Below are 25437 nucleotides of genomic sequence, written 5' to 3'. Positions count from 1 at the left end.
AAATATTGTTTCTCATTCTCTCATAATCTTCTAGGTCATTATTTCTCAAAGTGTAGTCCATGGTGAGAGTGCATCTAAACCATCTAGGTTAAAACGCCAGATATAATGCTGATTCTATACCATTTGCAGAAGTCTTAGGGAGGGAGGCCCAGGAATCTGCATTTACTACAAGTATATTTACTTTTGAAAGTCATTGCTATAGCTTGTTACATAGGATTTAAATTAAATAAACTAGGATTCAGCCCTTCCAAGTGCTACTTAAAACCCATAAAAAAGAAAAATGCAGATTAAGCGGATGTGGCACACCACCTTCCCTGACCTCAGGAACATCCTAGCACACACCTCTGCCTCCCCCACCCGTATTCTTTTAAGGGCTTTGTCATTCTTTTTTCTCAGCAGTAAATTATTTACAACATAATTAAGCAGTCATTGTCTGAATGTTTGAGGGGGAGTATCCTATCCCATTCCACCTTTCTATTTTCTCCTGACATTCCCTCTCTTACTCCCTTTAGGAGAGTGAAGTTCAACAAATTTAAATAGGAAAGACAAAATAATTGTAGTAGAAATGTAACAATAGAAAGAATGAATTTCAACTAGATAGGATGGGGTAGTTGTCCAGTAGGTAGTGTGGTGTTAACCTCCCTCCATTTCCACCTCCCCACATTCTCTGTGCTCCTCACCCCCAGCCTTTTAGTTACCCCATGGATAAAACCAAAATATCAGGTAACCCAAACTCCCTTCTGGAACAATGCATCTCAGAGCAGATACCTCTTTTTCCCCTCTTCCCATAAAAACTTTTCTGTTCAGCCTTCTAGGTTGAATCAAGAAAATGTTCTATTTTATATTATCATTGTGCATAGTTCTTTTCTTGTAAATCAACTTTTTGAAGTATAATTTATGTATAAAATTCACCCACCTACACCTGTACAAATAGCCCCACAGTCACAGTATATAACATTATCACTTCCAAAACTTTCTTCCTGCCCCTCTGCAGGCAATCTCACCACACATCCGCCCTCTCAGCCCCAGGCAACTACTGATGTGCTTTTGGTCACTTTGGGTGGATTTTGCTCTACAGTTTCCTATAAACAGAATCATTTTTGTGTCTGATTTTGTTTCATCTAGTTGCATTCATGTTGTTGCATGTTTAATTATATCACAGTTGGTTTATTCATATTTCTGTAGATGGACATTTGGGCTGTTTCTACTTTGGAACCATTATGAACAAAGCTGTTATCACCACTATGTCACTTCTTTCTTGGACATACATTTTCACTTGTCCTGGGTAAATACCTAGGAGCAGAATTACGACATCATATGGTAAGCTTATATTTAACTTTAAAAGAAATTGCCAAACAGCTGTCCAAAGTAGTTATATCATTGTACATTCCCACCAGCAATGAATGAGAGCTCCAGTTGTTGGACATCTTCATGGATACTTAGCATTGCCAACCTTTTCAGTTTTAGCCATCTGAATGGCTGTGAACTGGTACATCATGGTGATTTTAATTTACAGTTCTCTGATGGGTAATGATGATGAGCGCATTTACATGGGCTTTTCATTCCCATTATATATAGTTTCTTTTCTGATATACCTGTTCAAATCTCTTATTCATTTCCAATATGTCTTTTTTTCTGATTATGCACACATACACACACACACACAAACACATACTCACTTGCACAATATTTTTGAAACTGAACTCAAATAACTGATTCTGATGGTAGTATTAGACCTAGTGGTAAAAAGTGGAGTCTTTTTGTTACATAGAGTGAATGAGATTTTGCCCCAAGTAAGCAACAAATTACTAGGACCCAGTATTAACATTGCCCCTGCTTTGTTTTGATATAACATAGTAATTAGGCACACAGACTGGAGTCACTCAGTCGGGGTTTAAAACTGGCTCTACCACTTACTAAGTATATAACATTGGGCTTGGTGCCCAATTTGTGCCTCAGTTTCCTCTGCTAAAAAGAGACAATGTTTACCTATTAGGATTGTTGATATTTAAATGAGGGCATATGAAGCACATTGCACAGTTCAAATATAGAGGGAATACTTGGTAAATGTTTGCTGTTATCAGGATCAAGAATCTGAGTTTTGTTCATTAAAATGCTCACCCAACCAAATTCTTTCCAGATTCTTTATCTGTATAGCATCAATTCTTTTTTTTTTAATAATAAATTTTATTGTTATATTCCCCATACAATTGCAGCCCCCCCATTCTGACCCCAATCCCTCCCCTCCCGCCCCCGCCCCCCTAAAAGTGTCTCTGGTTCATAGTTTTTTGTTGATTTTGATTTTCACTTTCTTATAGTTATTCATTTTCCTGGTCCCTTATTTAAGTTTTCTAGATTCCTGCTATGAGTGAGACCATCCGGTATTTTTCTTTTTCTTTTTGGCTTATTTCGCTGAGCATGATCCCTTCCAGCGCCATCCATGTTGCTGCAAATTGCATGTGTTTATCTTTTTTGAATGCTGAGTAATATTCCATGGTATATATGTACCACATCTTCTTGATCCAGTCATCTATTTTTGGGCATTTGGGTTGTTTCCAAAGCTTAGCTTGTATAGCATCAATTCTTTCCTCTTGTGCTCAATTCTATTTTTACAACTGTTTTCTAGATAAGCAATATTTGGAGACTTATTTTCCTGCTTTCAGACAATTTGCAAAATGGTAGGAAAGAAGGTGGTGTGAAGGGTTTAACTGTTAGGCTTTAAATTTTATATTAATTTATACTGATTTGTTCCTTGGAAGTCTAATTATTTATATAATACTTTAAGAGTGTCCTAAGATAAGTTAAAACTCAAGAGATGGAAGAGAACTAGATTCACCCCAGCAGGAGGCAGGGAGCCACAGTTGACAATCAGATCATTTCATTTCAAAGCAGAATATGAATTGCTTCCAAGACAAACAGAGGAAGTGAAACTTTAACAACTTTTGGCTTTGACCTCCGGGAAGCCCTAAAAATTCCTAAAAGCACATATTAATTTTTAAAAAAAAACAAATAAATGAGATGTATTAGATTAATCAAATAAAAGACAAAAACCACATGATCATCTCAATAGGCACAGAAAAAAACATTTGAAAAAAAGTCCAAAATTCATTCATGATAAAAACTCTCAAACTAAGAATAGACAAGAACTTCCTCAACCTGATAAAGGACATCTATAAAAAACTCATAGCTAACATCACTCTTAATGCTAAAAGACTGGATGTCTAAGATCAGGAACAAGGCAAGGATATCTGCTTTCACCAAATTATTCAATCTTGATACTAGTGCAATAAAAAAAATCTGTTTAATTAAGGGCATCCAGATTGGAAAAAAGAAGTAAAACTGTCCTTATGAACTGATGATACAATCCTATATGAAAATGTAAAGGAATTCACAGAAATTTACCAGAGCTAGTAAAGGACTTTAGCATGATTACGAGATCAATATACAAATGTTAGGTGTATTTCCATATGCTGTCAATTAACAACCATCTATTGAAATTAAGAAAACAATTTCTTTACAGTAACAGCAGAGGAAATAAAATTTTTAGACATAAATTTAACAGAAGAAATGCAAGCAAGACTTTCATACTGGATACTACAAAACATTACTGAAAGAAACTGAAGACCTAAGTAGATGGAAGACTATCCTCGCATTGATCTATAAATTGAATGTAATCCCTATGAAAATCTCCCCAGATAGGCTAAAAAAGTGAGTAGTCACTGTTAATTTGCCCTGAACCATGATGTGGCCCAGGCACAAGGGTACAAATGGAAGTCTCAGCCACACCCTGCTCTCATTCCCTTGGATCTGTCTTACATCAAGAGGGGTCTCATGAGTGTGTGTGTGTGTGTGTGTACACACCAGTTCATAGGTATAACTTCTAATGCTTCCTCTCCTAGCTCCCCCCGGCCACCTTTTCAACATACAACTGTACACACTAGAAACACAGCCCTCTTTCAGGAAGCCAGACTCATGGCGGAGGTACAAGGAGTTGTTAGGAAATAGCTCTCTTGGAGACAACTAAGTGGGGGAATCCCATAGTTCTGTTTAGCAGAGGCTTCCTGTGGGCATATCGACTTGGCCCTACTGACTACTCAGAAGGGAGCCAGAGGTGACTTCTATAGCAATGTCTCTCAAACTTCCATATGCAAACAATCACTGGGGATCTTGTTACAATGTAGGTTTTAGTGGTTCAGAGGCAAGGTCTAATGGTCTATATTTCTAACAAGTTTTTGGGTGATGCTCTGTGCCTATTCTGTGGACCAAACGCTGGCCTTACTCAGTACTCCCACTGAGCTGGCCGGAATGGCAGAACTTAGTCATGGAATGGGAGTAAATTACATGGACGGGAAAGGTTACTTTAGGGCTATCAAGCTTTCATCACCTAGGACTGAGTGTGTTGGTGATGGCAATGGTGAGCCAACAGTGTTTACAGAACTCACTGTTGTGGAGTTCATAGTCTAATGGGCAAGTTAGACAAATAAATAATTGCAAGGCATTGTCTAAAGGGGAATTGTAGATGTAGCTATGAGGCACACAGGTGACACAGCAGAGGAGAGGAATGTCTAAGCAGGGCATTGGGGGATGAAATGGCTTAATGGAGCAAAGAGAGGGAATTCAAGGCAAAGAGAATTACGCATCTGTGGCAGATAGTGTTTTTCATAGACGACCGGAGCAATCTATAGTTCCACAAAACCTTCTAGAAACTTTCCACTAACCTATCAAGAGGTGAAGTTTAATTCTCTCTCCTTGAATTTGGGTGGATTTATGATTGTTACACAATTACAAGGTAGTGAAAGGACATTAAGTGACTTATAAGGCTAGGTTGGAAGAGACTGTCATTTTGTCTGACTTTCTGGGTTGCTTGCCTTTTGGAACCCAACCACCAAGCTGTGAGGAAGTAGAAATACCCATGGAAAGTCCTGGCGGGGAGAATCTAGTATCTCTACTCAGGATGCCTGCTGATCTGCTTGCCAACATCAACTGGCCAGTCAGGTGAATGAGCCATCCTGAAAGTAGGTCTTCCTACCTCTAATCAAACTGCTCCAGGTGATATAGTGTAGAGCAGAGATAAGCCACTCCCACCAAGCCCTGGCCAAATAGCAGATTCATGATCAAAATAAATAATTGCTTTTGTTTCTACCACCAACTTTTGGAGTCATTTGTCATACAGCATTCGATTCCAAGAATAAAATCTAAAGGTAAAGAAGTGTGAAACAGCCTGGTGTTTTAAAACATGACACAAATAAGGGCATGTTTATGTATAACTCACCAATTAGAAATAAAAACATAAAAATATGGAAATGTTGAGAATGTTGAATTTGTGAAGCAGAGAGAAAAAAGTTTAGTAAACAAACTATTAATAGTGTAAACACATGACGTTGTATTGTGTAGTCAACCATGCTTGAACTAATTATTATTCATGGCTCTGCCAGAAAATGTTCTGGATATAAATGTATCTATATAAAAAAGTTTTCTTGCTGGAAAAAAAGTAAATTTTTATTGAAAATAAAATACTAACAATCTGCTATTTTGTGTGTACCTTACATGAAGCCAGGTTGGCAATTTCCCAAAGAAATCAATTATAGTTTTTCCTACCAAAATGAGGAATGATATCATTTCAAAAACAAATTAAAAAGCCCACCTGAATTTTATTGGGGGGAATAAGTCTTTATATGCAAAGGATAAAAGTATGTAATTCTGACATGTCATCAATACCTTTGGTTTCCCTTCTAAATACACATTTCTAAGTGAACCGATCAAGAGTTTCTCAAAGAGGTAAAATTTATGACTAGTCTTTAATGTTGACAGCCTTATTTTCTATATGGCTGAGGAATTGCAGGCACGTGCAAATTTGAGAGATAAAGATTTAGAGTTTACTGATATGCCAAGAATATTCCCTGGGCTGTGGGTAATTTGAAAAAACATTTTTTTTTTTTATTTTTTTACCTTAGCTAATGTTTCACTGACGCCATGTGGGAATTTATATCCCATGGGTAATTTATATTACATGTAGGTGTTCAAATTCAGGGATTCCTGGGATGAAGATAGCAGGTGACAAATAGCTTCCTTCTGGGCTTAGCTAAGCCAGCTCCTCCTGGAATATTGTGTTGTATTCCTGCTTCCATGTTTTAAGAGAAATACAAATTGGAATACATTTGAAAGAGAGCGACTTGAGTGGTGAGGGAACACAAACCGGTGTCACTGGAGGGACAAATGAAGGAAAGGGAGGAGACATTTCACAGTGCGTGGTAGGCATTTTTAAGCAAGGAAAGAGCTTTCTTGCAGAAAACTTGTTAGCATTGGTCTGCAGTCCCCAAAGCACAATGAAAAAAGAATTTGGAGGCAATTGAGGGATGAAGAAAGATGGGACATCAGCTGTCAGAGGAGGTAGGAGTTCCCATCACTGGAGACATTCAAGCAGATTATTTTGAATGAATTCTAAGACAAAGACTGGTTAGACATTAGGACCTACAAGGTACGTTCCACTATTGCCAAGAGCTTGACCTCTTTAAGTGTCCCCACACCATCACCTCTAGGAGTGACCAGGTGTGCTACCTTTTGTCTTAGAATACAGCCCATTCTTTTCTATATCTGGCTCCTATAAGCAATGACATGTCCTGAAGCCTCCAAAGCCTATCAAATTCCAGAGGGAATTTTCTGTCTACCTCTGATGGCTAACAATATCTCTGTGCCAGTGCTTCCCTGGGCAAAGACAGCATTTCCTGCCCCTTTACCCTGCAATACACACACACCTCCCCCAACACAACCAGGCCAGACATCCTCTCTTTTTTGTGTTATACTGTGCCACTGCTGTCAAGGCAGGACCCCGTGGTGCCAAATAGATTTTATGAACAAATATCTGTTAATTTCAAGTCACAGATATTCTTTCCTTTGGATTTAAGAAAAAGTCTACAGGAACTGAGTAGGAAAATTCAGGGAGTAACAGATTTTACATTTTCCTTTCAACTGCCTTTCTCCAGAGTGATTGGTCATTGTGTTCAAGCAAATCTCCTAGGTCTCCCTTCTCTTTTTTCACTTAGAGTCTGATATTCTCAGGATACTACTTGGTCCCACATCTAAATCTCCCTCGTTCTCCTTGGGGCTTGCTCTACAACCTCGGTAGTGACGTTCTGACAGTCTGAATCCTGAATGAAGACAGATTAGACTTGAGCTGTGGCCCTGTCTTTCCTTTCACCTTTCTGTCCTCACCTATATGATTCTGTGACTAAGAGATGAGAGCATAGAATAAGAAACAGAAGATAACAAATCAAAAATGTTTCATGTTAGTGGAAGAGAAGAAAACTAAGTGGTGTGGATGGCTTAATTATAACTTTTAGGTTGAATTAAGAAAATTCATTTCTATGCTTATACTATTAGTGTGACAGTACTCACATAATTTAGCAGTACTCACATAATTTGAAAGTACTCACATAATTTAGCAGTAACAGTGTAATCCGCCATAAAATTTCAGTAATGAAAATGTAGTCTACAAATCAGTATGTAGTTGTTGATAATATTCACAAAACAATTTTTATAATTCATTCAATGCAAATTATAAATTTTGACTCAAATTGAAAATATGTTATCTATATGCTATACAAATATATTTATATACACACACCTCATATGTATCATTGATATTCTGCAACACGAGTTAAGAAGCAGCTAGTTGTGCGTGTCCTTGGTAAAGTTACCTACATAAGTTATTAACTATTTAAATAAGTCCCATTAGTAAACAAGGAATCTGAGTCAGCAAGGAGTTAAGTAACTTGCCCAGGGATCACTGCAAGAAAGAAGTAGAACCAGGGTCATGGAACCAGACAGCCCAGTTTCAAAGCATCTCTGGACTGCCTAAGAAAGGTACAAATTAGGGCAAGGCTTCCCTCCTTCTGTCTTTGTTTCCTTCTGAGGTTTCCCTAAGTTTTCAAATATTTTAATTTATTGTACAAATAATGTGTAATTATAAGAGAAAATCTCATCTACAATTTATTGCTCCACTGCTCAATAAATCCCTCTTACATGCCATTATTCTTGCTCTCTTCAGACCCTTCATCCATACTCAGCAGCTACTTAAATCCCTCTGTATTTCTAGGAGGTTGGATGCAACCACTCATTTTAGGAGTAGGACTCTGCCTGGCAGGAACTACTCAGCAGTAGTACCCTTGATATGCAAAGGACTTGAGGGAACATCGTCATTAGACAGTAAAGAAGATGTATATTAATTATGTATTGATGCATGACAAATCCTCTAAAAACTTAGTGACTAAAAACAACAAACATTTATGACAAGGCTAAAGGATGGCTCAGCTGGGTGTTTCCAGCTCAGGGTTTTTCCTGTGGTTACAGTGAAGATGTTGAACAGGTTTGCATCATTTGAAGGCTTAGTTAAGGCAGAAGACTCTGCTTCAGAGCTCATGCATGGGGGTGTCAGTTTAGACCTGTTTCTAGCCACATGGGCTGCACCTTAGGGATGCTCACAATATGGCTGCTAGCCTCAGAGAGAGGGAAGGAGAGGGGGTAGGAGAGAGAGAGAAGGTAGAGAGACACACACATTGGGAATTAGAGAATGATTCTGTGTTGGTACATACTAGGTAATGGTTCCCTATTATATCAGCTGTAATGAGGCTTCAATTTTCCCATATCAGTGTTGTCCTTCTTAAGTATTCAAAGCATTCAGAGTGAAAACAGGGCACCTACAATCCCTTTCAAACCAGGCTGTAAGCACAAAAGATTACTGTCTTCCATCTCATTTTCTCAGGATGCTAATCTTTGATGAACTTAAGCCAATATGACATTTCTTCTGGGGAGGGGGGCAATCCAAATTTTTAACAACCCCTGATTATCATGTACCCAGCAAGAATGAAAGCTACTTAAACGAGCACCAGCTCTACTAGTATGATCCATTTTGCTAAAGTTCAGTCCATTTACTCCCAGAGAGGTGCTTTCACCTTCCAGTCAAACTGGAAAACTAATTGTGACTCTACTCATAAAATTGGCAGTAACACAAGTTATAAGAAGGGCCCTACAAAAAAAAAAAAATCTCATCTGCCAATTGTAGGAGAAAAAAAATGCAGGCTCTATATTAAAGCTCAGAAATAAGAAGCATAGGAAAGGACAGAGCAAGTTCCTGAGGACAGATTGATAGACTAGAGCAGGAAATTCAAGGAAGGTAAGTTATTTGTTTTAGAGACCAAGTTTGAGTCTCAGGGGGAGAGGAACTGAGAAATTCAAGTACAATCTACGTTTGCAACACTGGACTCATTCTATAGTGTCCTGAAGTTCAGAGATTCCAGAGCCCAACTGCTGATTTCAAGTCCCACTTCTGCTATTCTCCAGCTGCATGGTAGTGAACGTAACTAAATCTCTCTGCACTTCTGTACTATCATCTGTACAGTGAGGTTGGTCTGAATGAGACAGACCATCCTCATGCAGTGTCTGTGAGTGCATGTACAATGCTAGCACTTTGCCTGGTCCAAATTAAGAACACAATAAGTGCCAATTATTATTATTGACAAAATTAGAACAATGTCTATTATGCCGTCAACTGAAAGAGGTTAATTTCATTCACTGAACCAGTTTTTATTGAATAGATATAGCAATGGACCCCAGCCAAGAAAATCCTGTTCTCAAGGTGCTTATATGTGGAGGAAGGAGGGAAAGGGGTGAGAAGGGTAAACAAGCAAAACTAAAATAAACAAGCAAAAATATGTCAGATTTATTATGATGATCATAAATATAAACAAAGCAGAGATGGGGAACAGAAAGTGCTGGGGGAGGGCCCCCCTGGTGGCGCAGGGGTTAAAGTCTCAGTGCTATCAAGCTATTGCCAGCCACTGCAACTTGAGTTCAATCCCCAGTCAGGGAGCTAAATCACGTGGCCCAGCAGGCCTCTCCTGTTTTGCCCGCTGCTCCTCTCAGCAGTGTTTCAGTAGATCTGCCTGTTCTGCTCCTCACTCTGTCTCTGGTGAATACTGTCTCTCTCACACACACACACCCCCACACACCCCTGGCCTACACCCCAGTTTTTGTATGCATAAATAAGTAAATCTTTACCAAAAAAAAAAACCACAGGTGCCCTGTGTTATGGCGTGTTCCATAACACAAGGAGGCTAGTGTAGCTGGAGAGATGTGAAGATGGGATAGAGTCACACAGTGTGAGACCAGAGAGATTTTCCTTGGGGGTGGCAGGTAGACCATGTAATTATTGCAGGAAGTTTGGTTGTTACTCTAGATTGAGAAGCCACTGGTGGTTTTAAGAAGAGGAAAAACATACTATAACCTACATTTTAAAGGATCATTCAGACTGTTATGTGGGGGGCTGGGGATTAAGGGAAGTAGAAGAATGAGAGATGATAGTGGTTTGGACCAGGCTATTAGCTATGGGAGAAAGGAGGAAGGAAATGGACACTTATAGGATATATTTTTGAGGGCAGAGTCAACAGAATTTGGTGATGAATTTGGTGAAGTGTGTAAGACAAAAAGAAGGGTCAAGGTCAGGGAAGGTCTGTAGAACTGAGGTTTTCTTCCTGTACTCAATGTTATAACCCAACCTCCTAGACTGTGCCTAGTACTAAATAAATATTCCTTGAATCAGCAAAAAAGGTAACTGACTTGTATTATGGCCTTCTTAAAATTAGTTAATAGCACATAATAGAACACCAACTACTGCAGTAACTATATTCTCAGCATTCATACTATGAACTACATTCTCAGCATTCACACTATCCCTCTAATCCTTTCATAAAGTTGCAAGTTGACATTGTTCCATCACTGGGCCCTAACTGCCAATGACTAGGACTAAAACACAACTTTGATACTTCCTGTAAAAGAAAAGCACTTTGTTATAAAATATTCATGGAAAAGCCAATAGGATATACACCTAAGGGTATATGAATAGTTTATTTGTAGAAAAGTAGAGACCTAGGAAATGGGGATTGTCATCTATCTTCACGAAACAGTTGCAAAACACATTGAAACAATCAGTAAAATGAAAATATTAATATATAAAGGTTTCATTTTGTAGACTACCTTAACGCAGACATTAAGGCAGTCTGTGAAATGCTCTATTTTGGCCATATTCTAAAATATTAAAAAGCAAATATGATGCATTTGGTATCTTTTCCTGCTAATACATTGTACCATGTGAGAGATAGATGTCTATTTAAGTGATAGTCCCAGGATATGCTAATTTCAAATCCTTCACCATGTATTTTAAGTTTAATAATAACAGGGCTGGGCCTCCCTGGTGGCGCAGGGGTTAACACGCAGCCTATGGAGCAATCTGCAGCCTCTACAGCATGAGTTCGGTTCCCGGCCCACCAAGAAGAAACCCACATGGTGGGACAGACCTCTCCACTCTCACCTGCTGCTCCCCTCAGCAGTGTACTTCTTTGGTTTGTCTGCCTGTTCTGTTCCCCGCTCTGTCTCTGGTGAATCCTCTCACCCCCCACATCTCTGGCCTGTACCCCAATTCTTCTATAAAAATAAATAAATCTTTAAAAAATAATAACAGAACCTGTTTATATCCCTGATACATAAAGGTAATATTCAAGAATCCACCACTTTCTTTTGCACAACTGTGATTTAGGAAGGCTACACATCAATCCATGCTTTGGAATTTTCAGGGATATTGTAGTTAAATCTTGAGGAAGGCATCTGACAAAAGAATTTTCAATTCTAGACATACATACAGATCTTGCTGCTGCCATCAGGTAGGATCTTCCTTGTACAATTTCTTTAGGCTTCCTAAATAGCTTTGGACATCGCAGGATTGTTTTTGGCTCTGTCTGAACAAGACACTCCACTTTCAGTGACAGCTCCAGAGTCTCTACACTGGGGAGATATCAGAGCAGCAAGAGCATCAGTTTGGAAGAGGCTAAGGCAGAAGAGAAGGTGGGGGACACTGTGAAAGCCGAGTTTGCATATCACAGGTTAATGTATTCTAATTATTATTTAAGGTGAAGATTACAGGGAACCTCTCATTCCCTTGCGTCTCCCACAGAATGTCCTGGTTCCCACACCCTTCAACTGGGCAGTAAGGTACCTACTGTCTCCCCAAACTTTCTCCACAACATCTACAGTTCAGTGGCCTGGAGCTGCAGGTTTCCAGTGCGCACTCTGGGCCTTGGAGAGCTAAAAGGCCAAAGGACCTGGGCGTTGCGGAGTCAGGTGAAAAGTCAGGCTCCAAGTGGGCGAACTTTCTAGGCCAATGAGAAGTTTCCCCATCTTGGGTGCATGTGGGCACCACGTTCTGGTGAGTGTGCCAAAAGGGTCAGCACCAGCAACTCCTCGCGAAAGCTAAGCGGCAAGTGTGACGCTTAGGGGTGCAGCGGCCGGGGGCAGAACGGCCCCCCTCAGCGTGGTCCTGAGGCCACTCGCCCCCCCCCGCACCCCCCCCAGCCAGCGTTTCCCTTTAATGCGCGTGCCCGTCAAGGTCCCCGCGTCCCCTCCCTCAGGCCGCCCCATCAGCCTCCGTTTCCCTCACCTCTCCCCGTCCCCGCCGTCCTTTCTCCGCGGGACGCCCCCGGCCCCCACCCCCCCGTGCCAGCCCGTGAAACTCGGTTGCCACTTTACTTTTCCGCGCGGCCTCGCGGCCCCTCAGCCGGCCGGCGGGGCGGCCGGCCCGGGCGCGCGCCCGCCCCCGCCCCCTCGCGGCCGCGCGCGCGCGGGGAGGGGGAGGAGGAGGAGGAGGAGGAGGAGGAGGAGGAGGGGCGGGGCGGGTGGGGGCGGGGGGGCCGGAGGCGCGCGGCGCGGCGCGGCGCGGCGCGGCGCGGCCGACGTGGGGCTCGCGCTCTCGCGGTCTCTCCGGCGGGCACGCGCTCTCGCGGGCGCGCGCGCGGACGGCCGGGCGGCGGCGGAGCCTGTCGGAGGCGGCGGCTTCACTTTCCAAGACTCAGGGGCGGCCACAGCGGCAGCCGCGGGCAGCAGCCTCGGGAGCCGGAGCCGGAACGGCCGGGGGCGGCGGCGGCCGCGCTGAGGGTGAGTCGGGGCGGGCGCGACGCGGCGGGGACAGGCGGAGCCGGGCAGCCCGGCGCGTGGTGCGTGGGTCCGGCTCTGGGGGGCTGGACGGTCTGCGAGGACACCCCGTCCCCGGGGCCTCCCCAACTCCCCTCCCCCCGCACCCCGCGCCTTCGCCGCCCCCTCTTCCCGGGGCTGGGGCTCGAGCCCGCGACCTGTGCTGACGCCCCTCCTTCAGGTAATCGCCCGGCCGGGCCGCGCCGCGCCACGCCGGTGCCCACCCCCTCCCCCCACCTCCCCAGCCCCCCCAGCCGCGGGCGACCCCTCTCGCGCGCCCCCTCCGCCCGCCCCCTCCGCCCCCCCCGCCCCCCTCCGCCGCAGGTCTCAGCTCGCACCGTTTGCGCCCTAGTTTCCTCCCTCCGACTCCCCGGAGTGCCCCATTCCCGGCGCCCCCCTCCCGCGAGCCTCCTGCCCCGGTTTCTCGCCCTTTCCACCCCTCCCCCTCCCTTCCAGCCACCCCCTCCTGCCTCTTCCTTCCCTGCCCATCTTGTCCCCTCTTCCGTTCTCAGTTCCCCATCCCTCGCCACCCTCCCGGCCCCTTCTTGCCTCTCCCAGCCGCATCCTGGAACTAAGTCTTTGCAAAAGTACAGGATAAATGTCACTGTGGAAAGTGCCCGGCTTGATCTTTTGCTATTTTCCCTAATTGCATAATTGCTGCACATGGTGTCTCTCCTGGCGAGCGCCGGGGCTGGCTCCCCTCCCGCCGCGCGGCACCCCCGTGGCCCGCCTGGAGAAGACCTTGTGGGGTGTGTTTGGGTGCGCCCCGGGGTGTCTGTGGTTGTGTGTGTGGTTGTGTGGTTGTGTGTGTGCGTGCGCGCGGGGGGTGGGGGGAGTTGTCCTGGTCTTTTGTGAAGCCTTGCGCTTGTCACTGTTTGGAGCCGAAACCCATTTTTCTCTGGTGTCTGCAGCCTCCTCCACTGGCCTGGTTGGAAACTGGATTCCCTCTCACGCGTCCCCCGAATCCCCTCCTCTCTCGCTTCTCTCATAATGTTTTGAGCCTTTTGCCCTTTACCATTTCTAATGAAGATAAAGCGTAGCTTCTCATGGCTAACCCCCCCCTACCCCCCCACCCCATGACCAGCCAGAAATGTCCAATCCATCTTCCCTTAAGGAAATTAAGGCCGCTTTAGGAAGACATCATCTTGTGCTCGGTGGCTGTTAGACCTATTTGCATGTTTTCAAGATTCATCGTTTTGTATTGTGTGTGGGAAGTCTACGCAAATGTTTTTATTTGAAAATACAGAAGGAAGTGCTAGGGTTTACTTTAAGGTGATTTTGCTCTTCAGAAAGGTTTTAAGCTCTTCTTAGTTTTTTTTTTTTTTTTAATCGCAGATTCTTTGAAGTGTGTGATTTTTGAATATGTGGTAATTCAGTTTGAACCTTGGGAATCTGAATATGTGTGTTTACTTGACAGTTTGGTTGCGCCTTGGCTCATCAGAGTTTTGCATGTGGGCAGATGCTGATGAGGAAGTGTGTTCATTTAACGTTATGCCCCAGTCAGTCTTTCCCAGGACTTAACCACCTTTTTCTGGAAAACCGGCTGTTCCACTGTCCTTTCATGGATAAATACCTTTGCAGTAAAGTTAAAAACTGAATATTGCTATCAGTTGTGCATATAATATAAATTATCCTACGATTTACAAAAGTTCAGAAATGTGAGTAGAAAGACAAATAGCGAGAAAGCACATGACAGAATGAAGCGTTTTTCTGATGTATCACCTCAAATGAACACTTGCTTGTTCAGTTTTATACTACATGAGATAGTTATTTAAGGCTTATCTGGACAGTAGTCCGGATATGCAGAGTAGTTATAGTTGCTTTAATGTTATCAGTAATATTAATAGCAAAATCATTTGTTTTTATGGAACATGTGAATTTCATTTACTCTAGGTTGCTAATTTCCAGGACTGTAATTTACAAAAGAGTACATAACTAATACATTAAACAATTTCTGTGTCGACGGTACCTAAAATCTTCATTTATACATATTTGGGGAAAAAAAATTTCTTTACTATTTTATGTTTAGAAACCAAGTTTGCATCCAAAGTAAAAATAGAAATTAAGATATCTTTGAAACTATCATTGCAGAGTAGCTCTGTTTATAACCCTGAGATTTATCTTCCTTCTAAATGAGATAGCTCGGTCAGATTAATTATTTATGAATTAATCTCAAAGATAATTTTAAAATGCTGATTTAGAAGATAACATTTAAACCATTTTATATCTGAAATTTCTATTCATTTGTACTTTAGATATATAAAACACAAATTTTATACTCACAACTAATTAAAATGTCGTACAGACTACTTTTTCATAAAAATTAGTTCCTTCCTGAATGGTGCAATAAACTTCCCCCTAACTTTTTCTGAATCAGATTCAAGAAACAAAACCAGCAGAAATTTCCCTTCTAATATTTGAAAAAGATAAATGAAAACTTAGTTTCTCAAAGTTTTTATAATGGATGGCTATTAGTGGCCTCATAAAATTTTGTCATCTGTAGGTTAATATTTTGGGCACAATAAAATATTTTAGGGCATTTATGTAAATAAATTACTGTGAAGGTATAGAAATTATACTTCTATTTGGTTATTTTTAATAGTATTTTTACTAGTTCTCAGATCAGACTGATTTTAATCTTCTGATATCCTGGAGCTGGTTATGAAATTTGGATTTCATATTACATCATGACATCATTGAGTAGTATCTTAGTATTTACACTCACAGCATTATCAGATAGTATATAAATTCACATAAATAAAAATATTAAGAAGAAAGTGTGGCTTTATATCTAATGTATATACAACTGTAACTTTTAGCATAGCTTATTAAGCTAAGCTCCAGTAAAAGAGAATTTTATTTCCTTAAGGTTTCCCTATATTTGTTATATACTGTGTTACTTCTGGTTTAAGATGTAAAAAATGACTTCTTGCACAGTTCAATTTCTTAAAATATTACTGTTGGCATTTTACTAGATCTGAGGGCCTTTCTTTGAGAATTGCCATTTTTACTCCCATGCACATCTGCTTTATCTAACATGCTCTTATGTCCATACTCAAAAGGTTTACACTTCTGAAAGATGTAAGCTGAAAAAATAATGTTAAATCCAAGGATGAGAAAGTGAAATAAATGTAAAAAAGAAACCAAGGAATATGTTAGAGCTAGGTATGAAATACACTGATATAAAATTTCAGTGTTCTATTAAGTCACTTTAGTGCTCATAAAAGATGTCACAGCTGTGGAGACTGATGCTCTCCACTTACAGAGTAGGTGGAAAAGCAGTCACATTTTGCTGTTAGTTTTGTTTCAGAGCTGTAGGGGGAGACCTGCTTTTGTCTGTCATGGGCGTTGTGTTGGGGTTCAGAAGGTGTTGCTAGTGTGTGTGTGTGGGCGGGTATCTATTGAAGGCATTCAGTATTTTGTATTGATTCTCTCTGCTTCCTTGATTCTTCCATGTTCTTGAAGTACTTTTGGTTTGTCTTACCATAAAACTTTCAACCCATTCATTATAGGTCTATGATGAATTTTCATCAGTATCAACTAGCTATACATTTGGAATAATTATAGTAATAAAAATCATTGTTTCATTTGAGGTATCTTTCTTTATATAAGTCTTAATTTGATTGAGTGATATCGTCTTTTTTTAAAAGAAATTTTTTCCATTTAGATCTGATCTTTATAGATCTATTTTGTGTTGTTGCTTCTTAAATAAAAGTTTTCTTTTGTTTTGTTTTTAAATAGGTGCCTCAGAAGGTAGCTACAGGTGCTCAAGGTAGTTATTAGGTGACAGTAACATAGTGAGCACAGGGCCCTTTTAGTGTCTAGACATCTGTTTTGTCAGTTTGGTTTTTGGATTTGTCGGTACACTATAAGCTAGTTGGGTCATAAGGGTTGTGTACATAGTATTCAAATTCAGAGATTGATGCTAGAGTGACAGTTGAAAGGAGATACCTTTTCACTTGCTGGGATTTTTTTGTCTGCTATCTAAGTTATAATAGGTACCAGTGTATCAAGGTATTGAGGAAATTGAGTTGGTAATCAGAGCTACTTGGGGAGCATGAGCTCAGAGCAAAGGGAATTTGAAAGCCTGGAGGGATGGTTCATCCAGACTGGGGAAGAAAAAATCTTTCAGTATCTCAATACAATTGCCATCTCTTGTGAAACATGGTTGCTTGGTATATTGCTGGTTCAGTGCTGGCACTATTATATGGTTCAGATTTTATTTAGAATCTCACAGGCTTCTGTGTTCCGTTCTGGCAAAGGTAACTTAAAACAGGACTCATTTAGAGGGATTTAACCTAACCCAGTGCTGAGGATGTATTATTGACTATAAATGCAAGAGTGTCTCCCATTTTTCTGTTCCTGTGGCAATTTTTACTAACCTCTGTTATAGCACTTAGCATGTTTGCTTATCCACTAGACTGAATTTCTTGCGCCTGCCTAGACAGAGTGTGGTGGAAAATAAGCCCTCACTTTTATTTTGTTTTTGATAACTTGATTGAGATGTAATTCACATACTCTAAAATCCAGGCTTTTAAAATGTACAACCTGGGCCTCCCTGGTGGCACAAGGGGTTAAGTCTCAGCACTATGAAGCTATCCACTGCCACCACAGCAAGGATCCCCTGCCAGGGAGCTGACCCACATGGCTCAGCAGACCTTTCCTGTCTCGCCTGCTGCTCCCCTCAGCAGTGTATTTCAGTCAGTCTGCCTGTTCTGTCCCCCACTCTGTCTCTGGTGAATCCTCTCAACCCCCACACCTCTAGCCTGTACCCAGTTCTTGTATGATTGATAAATAAATCAATCTTTAAAATGTATATCTTAGTGGTTTATAGAATGTTTAGAGTTGTGTAACATCATTGTTGTCTAGTTTAAGAAAATTTTCATCACCCCAAAAGGAAACTGCCTCTTAGCAGTCCCTTCCCATTCTTTCCTCACTTCTAGCTTTTTTGTCTTTGTGTATTAGCATCTTCTGGACAGTTCGTATAAATAGAATCAAATAGGGTATGTTCCTCTGTGACTAACTTCTTTCATGCTTTGAAATATTTCCGGAGTTCATCCATGTTGTAGCATGTATATACTGTACTTTCTAGCATAGCCGAATGATATTCCCCAGTGTGGCTATACCGCATTTGCTTTGTCCATTATCAATTTGTGGACATTTATGTTGTTTTCTCTTTTTTCCTCTAATGTTGCTATGAAAATTTTGTGTGTTTTCATTTCTGTTAATACATTTTGAATAAATGAAAAGTTTTGGCAGCTCCCAAAGCTGTTATGTAAATGAACAACTTACTCATTTTATGTTTAACCTTACATACTCCACTTTGAGGATGACTGTGTATTTCTGATACTGCAGTTCTTTTGACAGTTGAATAAATGACTTTTCATTGTTTAATCCAGGATCTAAAATGTCCACGGAGGCACAAAGAGTTGATGACAGTCCAAGCACTAGTGGAGGTAGTTCTGATGGAGACCAGCGTGAAAGTGTTCAGCAAGAACCAGAAAGAGAGCAAGTTCAGCCCAAGAAAAAAGAGGGAAAAATATCCAGCAAAACAGCTGCTAAATTGTCAACTAGTGCTAAAAGGTACCTCAATTATTGTAACACTTTTATTTTTAGTATCAATTTATTATCTTAAGTTCTATCTTTTAGTTGCATTTAATCATCTTTCTGGAATGTGGATCATGAAGTTTATGGATTTTTCTTCATTGCTCTTTTCTTTTACATGCTTTAATTGTAGGCAATCTGAATTGTTTGCTATTTAGGATAGTTAAACAACATGGCCGATTTGTAAATACATCTCTATAACATTTATGTATTTGTTAGGTGAGCATATATGTATTTGTTAGGTGAGCATATTTGTTAGGAAAATGCATATAAAGGTGTGATAGTTTGCTTTCTGGTTACTTGACCATAAATACTTATTCGGTTAAATAACACAATAGAATAGAAATCTGTTGAAGTAGTTAATTGAATGATAGTGTTTGTAAAGTGAGAAATACTAGAGTTAGCAACAAATACATCATGTTTTCATTATATTAAGCAGTGGTTCAGTTTTATACAGATTTTCTTTTTTCCTAGCAAATAGTTGTATCTGGAAGGTAGATATTTGCATGACTCTTCTGTTACCACTCTCAGTAAGATTGGTATGTCACTGAACTCAGCAGAGGAAATCTACTTTCATGTTATTGATATATTCTAGACTGTTAGAAAATAATTTAAAGGTAAATTACATTTAGTAGTCTTCCTTTTTGTGTGATTTTACATTATTTTTTAAAATTTTGCTTAGCATCAAATAGGAAATACAAATATAAGTTGTCTGAAATGTTAGGCACGGTCGAATGCCTGCATGTTGAATGTTGGCTTTCTATTTTATTGGATAGTTTGTATGAGGGAATCTTCTTTCCCAAAGCTCAAGAGTCATTACTGTCTAGGAGACCTTGTTTCCATCTGGTGTAGTTAATCCACCAGATTGGGATGAACCATCTGAGGCCCCTGGTGGCATATGACTCTAGGGAGAGATGTTGGAGTGATGGTGAGTTGTCAGCAACCCATTCTAAGGGACTAGGTTAATAAATTTACCCCTCAAGAATATTTTGCTGATCCTTGACTCTGTTGAAGGAGTTGTGTGAAAATCAGATAGCTTCCTTCTTTAAGTGGGGAAAAGGGTTCATTTTGTTTTTGCTATCCCACTACAAGTCCAGGGGATCTCACCTGGCTGAATAGTCTGTTTCCTGGCCCCAATACAAAATGACCTGTTGCTGGGAAATGGGACTAGCATTAGGATGGATGAGAAAGGCAGGAATGGAGAAAATAGGACATTTTATTGAAAGGAAGTTGGGGGTAGGTAGCTAAGAGATGTTCCAGTACACATTGTGGCTCCATGTGAATAAGGAAACTCTAGTTCAGTCCTCAGCTTTTGTGGTAACGCTTTTCATGGGGCCTCTACAACTTGTCAGAAAAGGGAGAGAATGGACTGGCCAGATCTGTGGGGACTGAAGTCTGAACAGTGATTCTGTGTGGTGTGTGCTATGCTGTCCTATGACTGACTGTTAGCATAGACTCCTGTCTGCCTTTGTGAGGCCCTGCATTTTCCTCCAGCTGGGAGCACAGTACCATAAAGTGCCTCAAATTCATCTTTCTTGAAATTCTGCTTATGAGAATGAACTGTACAATGTTCCCAAGTGAGAATTACATGAACTTTTCAAGTATGTGGGTCATGTTTTACTTGATCTCACTACAGTTTGTATGAAGTATAGATTATATATTCAAACCTAGTTTTCCTGTTGACCCCTTTTTTTAATAGCAATAAAACCTAGTTTTGAGATTGTGTGTGGTGTAGATTTCAGGACAGTGCCTGTTTGGCATTTGATATAAATTGGTATTATTTGGTTGGTAGAAGTAGGAAGTATCTTTTGAGTTGCTTCCTAGCTGAAAGAAACCCTCCATTGGCAAATTCATTCTGTGAATATGAACTTTTCAAATTGTGATTCAATTTGAATCCTCTAGGTCATCTCTGAGTGCTTTATGGGTAACTGGAGTCAATCATTTACTGTCTCCTTTAAGTATAAAAGTGCTGATTCACTAATTTTTTTAAGTAAAAAGTTTAATTCTTCCCATTTCTGCTTAAGTTCTAAGAACTAAGGAAATAATTGGGAATCATGAGGACAGGAACACATCTATTTTATTCACCATTATATCCATGTGTCTAGCATAGTCAGATCACAACATATGTTTTTGCTGTTTGCCTTAAAACCTTGAGTTTATTATGGTGATTGAATTTTCCATGGGTATTAGAATGTCAGTATTTCAGTATTCTGAAGTTTCAAAGGTCAAGGTAGTTTTAAAATAGAATTCTAACTTTATTATTTACTATTGATGCTGTAGTTGTATATATCTTATAGTTGCTCAAGTAAAGTGCTTTACACATATGTCTCAACTGTATGAAATATGCTGTAATTGTACAGTTAATAATTTGGTATAGAAATATATTTTTTTGAAAAAATGTCAGTTTTAGATATTTTAGGAAAGTGATATATGACAGAAAACATTTACGCAAGTATTTTATTTAAACAATTATATAAATTCTGTCTTTTTAGAGTTAAGAGGAAGATTATAGTTAAAGCTTTGCATAATTGCTCATCTTTGGCAAGAATTATTTCTTAAAAAATTGGCGTGCTCTCTTAACACATTCTGTTTTCATGACAATGTATTCTTCTCTTGTTATATTTGCAAGTTTGCAGTTGGACTATATCTGTAAAGACAAATTTTGATGGTTTTATTAAATTGACTAGTTCAATAAAACATCGATTTTGAGTTCTTTATTGAATTTGCTATACTGCTTTCATGTATTGACGCATCTGTAAACCTGGATTTTAAATAACATTCTAAATTAACTTTGTTCAGAGTAGATATTGTGATTTTATTGGACATTAAATATAATACTATTCCTGGAATGATATTTGTTTGTTTGTTTTGGTCAGGTTGAAAGGTTGATTCCAGTGTATTCCAATGTGAACTTTCATAATGTGGGCTCATCTCAATTTGTTTTCCAGATGAGAATGAAATAGCACTGATAGATGATCTTTTGTAATAACAGTATTTTCTTGATTCTAAATGTAGATTTTAAAACTTGTTAATGTTCCTAAAAGCAGCGTGCATCTTACAGTTGATATATATAATTGATTGCCTTAAAAATTTAATTGATTGCCTTAAAAATCAGTGGTCTGTCTCTTAAAATCACAGATATATGGTATATGTCACCATTCAGAATTAAACTCAAGGTGTATTTGCAGTGGTTCTGTGTATTCTAGATTAATTTAGAGACTACACTGATATTTAAAAATTTATAGTAATTTGTTCATGATGTTTTCCACTTGAGAATAACTCCATTTTGACTAGTTGGTTCAGTTGGTTAGAATAGGAGTTCTCAGTCCCTAGAGGTCTATAGAAAGTCATCTAGGTGGGATGAAAGGTCCTTAAGATTTGAAATAACTTCTAAGAAATCACTGTTGTGAATCTTCATGCCCTTATAGTCATGTTCTGCCTGGGCTGGAGTGAATTGGGGAATTTGCTGTAATCTAAAATATGTTTCTGTGTTTTAAATATATATACATGACTTCATTTTTCTGAACCATCACTATCTTGATAGTAAAATGAGTACTTTGTATCTTCTTCATATTGTATAATTTTGGTACCATATTCTTTAAGTCTGAATCAATCATGACTGTTATGATTCTCCCCATCCCTTTTTGTTTTTAGTAAATGACAGTCACTTGTATGCAGCATTCCTGTAACAGTTGAGGTGTTAGGTGAAGTCATACAAACTGAAATTTAGACTATTTTGCTTCAAACTTGTCTTAGTTACTGTGTGCAGTTGTTGACTTCTCTATCATAACAACCTGAGAAGTGGCACTGCTAGATGGAAATTGGAAATTTAGGTAATTGTCTAGTTGATTTATATCTAAAGAAATACTTTTTTCTTAAAAGTTCTGATGAGAGACATCTTTTTGTTTGTTCAACTTTAGGTATTTGCCTGTCTCTCATGTTACCAGTGTACAATAACTTGCTTTAGTTTCCTTTAGTTTAAATGGGAACTGATAAAACAATAATACTTGGAGAATTATGTGAGATTTATTTAATTCACTTTTAATAGCCTAAGATCATCATGTGGACATTATTGATACTTTTTGATTTTCCTCACCTAAGGGACATTGCCTGAAATAGGTACTTCCTTATCCTACACGTCAAGACTGAGAAGCTTAATACATACCGTGATCACAACTTTTGAGATAGAATTGAATTGCTGTCATTGAAAACAGCAGGACATGTTGCAGCCCTTTAAAAAGCAATTCTTAGTATAATCTTTTCTGTCAAGAGAAATACAGCCATTCTTAGGTAACAGTGTCTCAAAATATATGATAATATATTGACTCACTGCTCCGAGTTGTCAAGGTTTTTCAGTAAATTGCTTTTTGTATTGATTAATTAGATTTGGAATTACAGACATCCAGAGGGCCTCAAGTTCTATTATAGAATTATGTGACATGAAATTATGATTTCTTAATTTTTTAAACCAAAAGGTACAATGTAAGCATAAGCAAGATGGGTTATTTGAAAATCCCAAAGAAATTCTTTTATATTTAAAAAGTGTTTTTTTTTTTTTTTTTTAACTGTTTAAGCATATGCTTTTGTACACTTACTCTTTTGGTCCTGTAATTTAAAAACAGTTTATAATGCGATTCATATTTCTGGTAATAGTACAGAGACATTTTAAGGACAGCAATAGTTTTTTTTTCTGTCCAAAGAACCTCTGATTTCAATCCCATTCTCTTGAAGCAAACTCTACTAGGAACCCTGCTTTTTAGTCCATCTGTTGGTTTTCTGTATAAATCTGAATTATTTATTTTTATCTGTTTGTTGACTGTTAAGTTAAATATTATCTGTTGATTCCTTGCTATGAAATACGAAGTTGTAGCTTGCTTATTTGTTTTTTTCTCCCTTTTCCCTCCTCTCAGATAATGATAGTTATATATTTTTAAAAAGAATATTGGTTGTATTTTAAAGTTGTCATTTGGTTATTCCTTCAAATTTCAACAATATTTCTTTATTTCTTATTTTGTAAAGGTATGCCTTTATTTTTCTTTCCACCTTTTTGCACCCATTCCTCATCCACTTTTAGCTGGTAATAGCTACCTTAAATTGTACATCTTCAGGGTTAGTAGCATTTATATTGTATAGTGCAGCTATGACCCATTTTCTGTGCTTTATCTGTTAAGTAAATGATCAGGAGATTGTATATTTACTATAGCTAAATGTTCAGTGTCAGACCAAACAGATGTCAAAGATTAGGTTTCCTGCTAGTCAATGTCATGATCTTTGGGCTACCCAACGAGTCATAACATTTGACAAAATAGATCAGGTCTCTCTTTTCAAACCCTTGGCATCTTTTACTTGATTAAAATTATTTTACATTTAGTTTCCTTAATATTTGATTTATGGTTTTCTTCCACAGGTTTTTTTTTTCCCGCCCCTTTTTTATGTCTTTCTGATTGTCTTCCCTTCCCCCACCAATAATGTGTTTTATTATACTCTTATACGTTCTGCAGTCCCCCTCTTGCCCATCTCAACCTGTTTGATTTACACTCATCCATTTGACTTCTAGAAATACACTGAAATTTCTCATCTATTGGTGACCATCCTCCTCACTGGTATTTTATTCCTTTTTGTACTTTCTCTGTCCACCACTCCACTCATACCATGTGGGATCCTGAAGGAGTGGGAGGTGATATGTGTGCACTCAGCTTTCCACCTTTAACCTGGACTTACCATTTAGTTTTAAAGCACCTTATTTTTGAAGGACTATAGTTTGTATGAAATCCATAAAGGATTTTCTTAGATCTTTGAGACTTCTCTGGTTTAATTATGGGCCATGTGTACTTCATATGTATTTGAATATATCAAAGACATTTGAATACATTTATGGATTATAAAGAAATAGTGTTTTAAAGACAAAAAGATCATGAAGTTGGTCTCGGTTGACCTCTTCATTTAATTGGACAGAAAACAGGCGGAGAGAGCAAAGGAGCAGGAGCAGGTGTGAGCCGTCCTCTTGTCTGAAAACTCTCAATTAATGACATAGCAGAATTCAAATGAATGTTTATTTGATTTTGAATTTATTAGTCTTGCTGGACTTCATATTACCTCCCCCACCTTGAGTCAGATGGTTTGGAGACTTGAAAATTAAGTTAATACCTTGCACGTCCTTTAGGAAGTCAATGCTAGTCCTCTTGAAGGAGTTGCATTTATTCTGATTTGCTGTTAGTTGTCTTAAAAAATTGTAGAATGAAATTAAAGAGTAAACGCTTTTGTTCATATTCTTGTATTTAAGGTACTTTAGTCAACTATCATCCATGTATTATCACAGTAATTACCAGACAGCAGATATCTAGCTATTAATGAATATCATCTGAAAACTAGGAGAATAAATGGTTTGGAGAATATTTTTTTGTGCTTGGTTTAAACAAAATCTACATTTAATAAGGCATGAATGATAGCTAAGAGATTGTTTTTAAGTATAGCCTTAAAAACCTGTGTAGCACTGTTAGCCTTACTATGTGTATGTAGGGGCTTAGGTACAGTTAAAATTCATAGTTGAAAATAATACATGAGGATACAAGCAGGGTTTAGAATAAAGTTCTTTTTTCTTTGTGCCTGAAGTTCAAGCAATGACATTGAAATAATTAACCACATATTATTTGGACTTTTCTAGCAAAAGGAATAGTGTAAAACTTGAAAGTCTCAATTTGCCCCAACCTAGAGACCTCCGGGAGGAATATCATCTGCATTAAAAAAAAAAAAAAATTATATGTATTGTTTTACATCATTGTTCATTTATTCCTTTTCCTTCTGACTTGTTTCACT

At 39.1% G+C, this 25437-nt stretch overlaps 1 protein-coding gene across 1 annotated transcript in view; it reads left to right on the top strand.

The window, feature by feature from the left end:
• Positions 1-12853: 12853 nt before the first annotated feature.
• UBE2E1 (ubiquitin conjugating enzyme E2 E1) overlaps positions 12854-25437 on the top strand; it is a gene marked incomplete at both ends in the record, with an annotated part of 521622 nt that continues 509038 nt past the window's right edge. Inside the window, 2 exons of the mRNA XM_084246429.1 lie at positions 12854-12981; positions 18417-18600. Coding sequence (XP_084102555.1) covers positions 18425-18600 — 176 coding nt within the window. The remainder of the gene's footprint in view (positions 12982-18416; positions 18601-25437) is intronic.

This window comes from Talpa europaea, assembly GCF_964194135.1.
Source record: "Talpa europaea genome assembly, chromosome: 11".
NCBI classification, from domain to species: domain Eukaryota; kingdom Metazoa; phylum Chordata; class Mammalia; order Eulipotyphla; family Talpidae; genus Talpa; species Talpa europaea.
The sequence above is the reverse complement of the archived record's forward strand: the minus strand, read 5'-3'. Positions and strand labels throughout refer to the sequence as shown.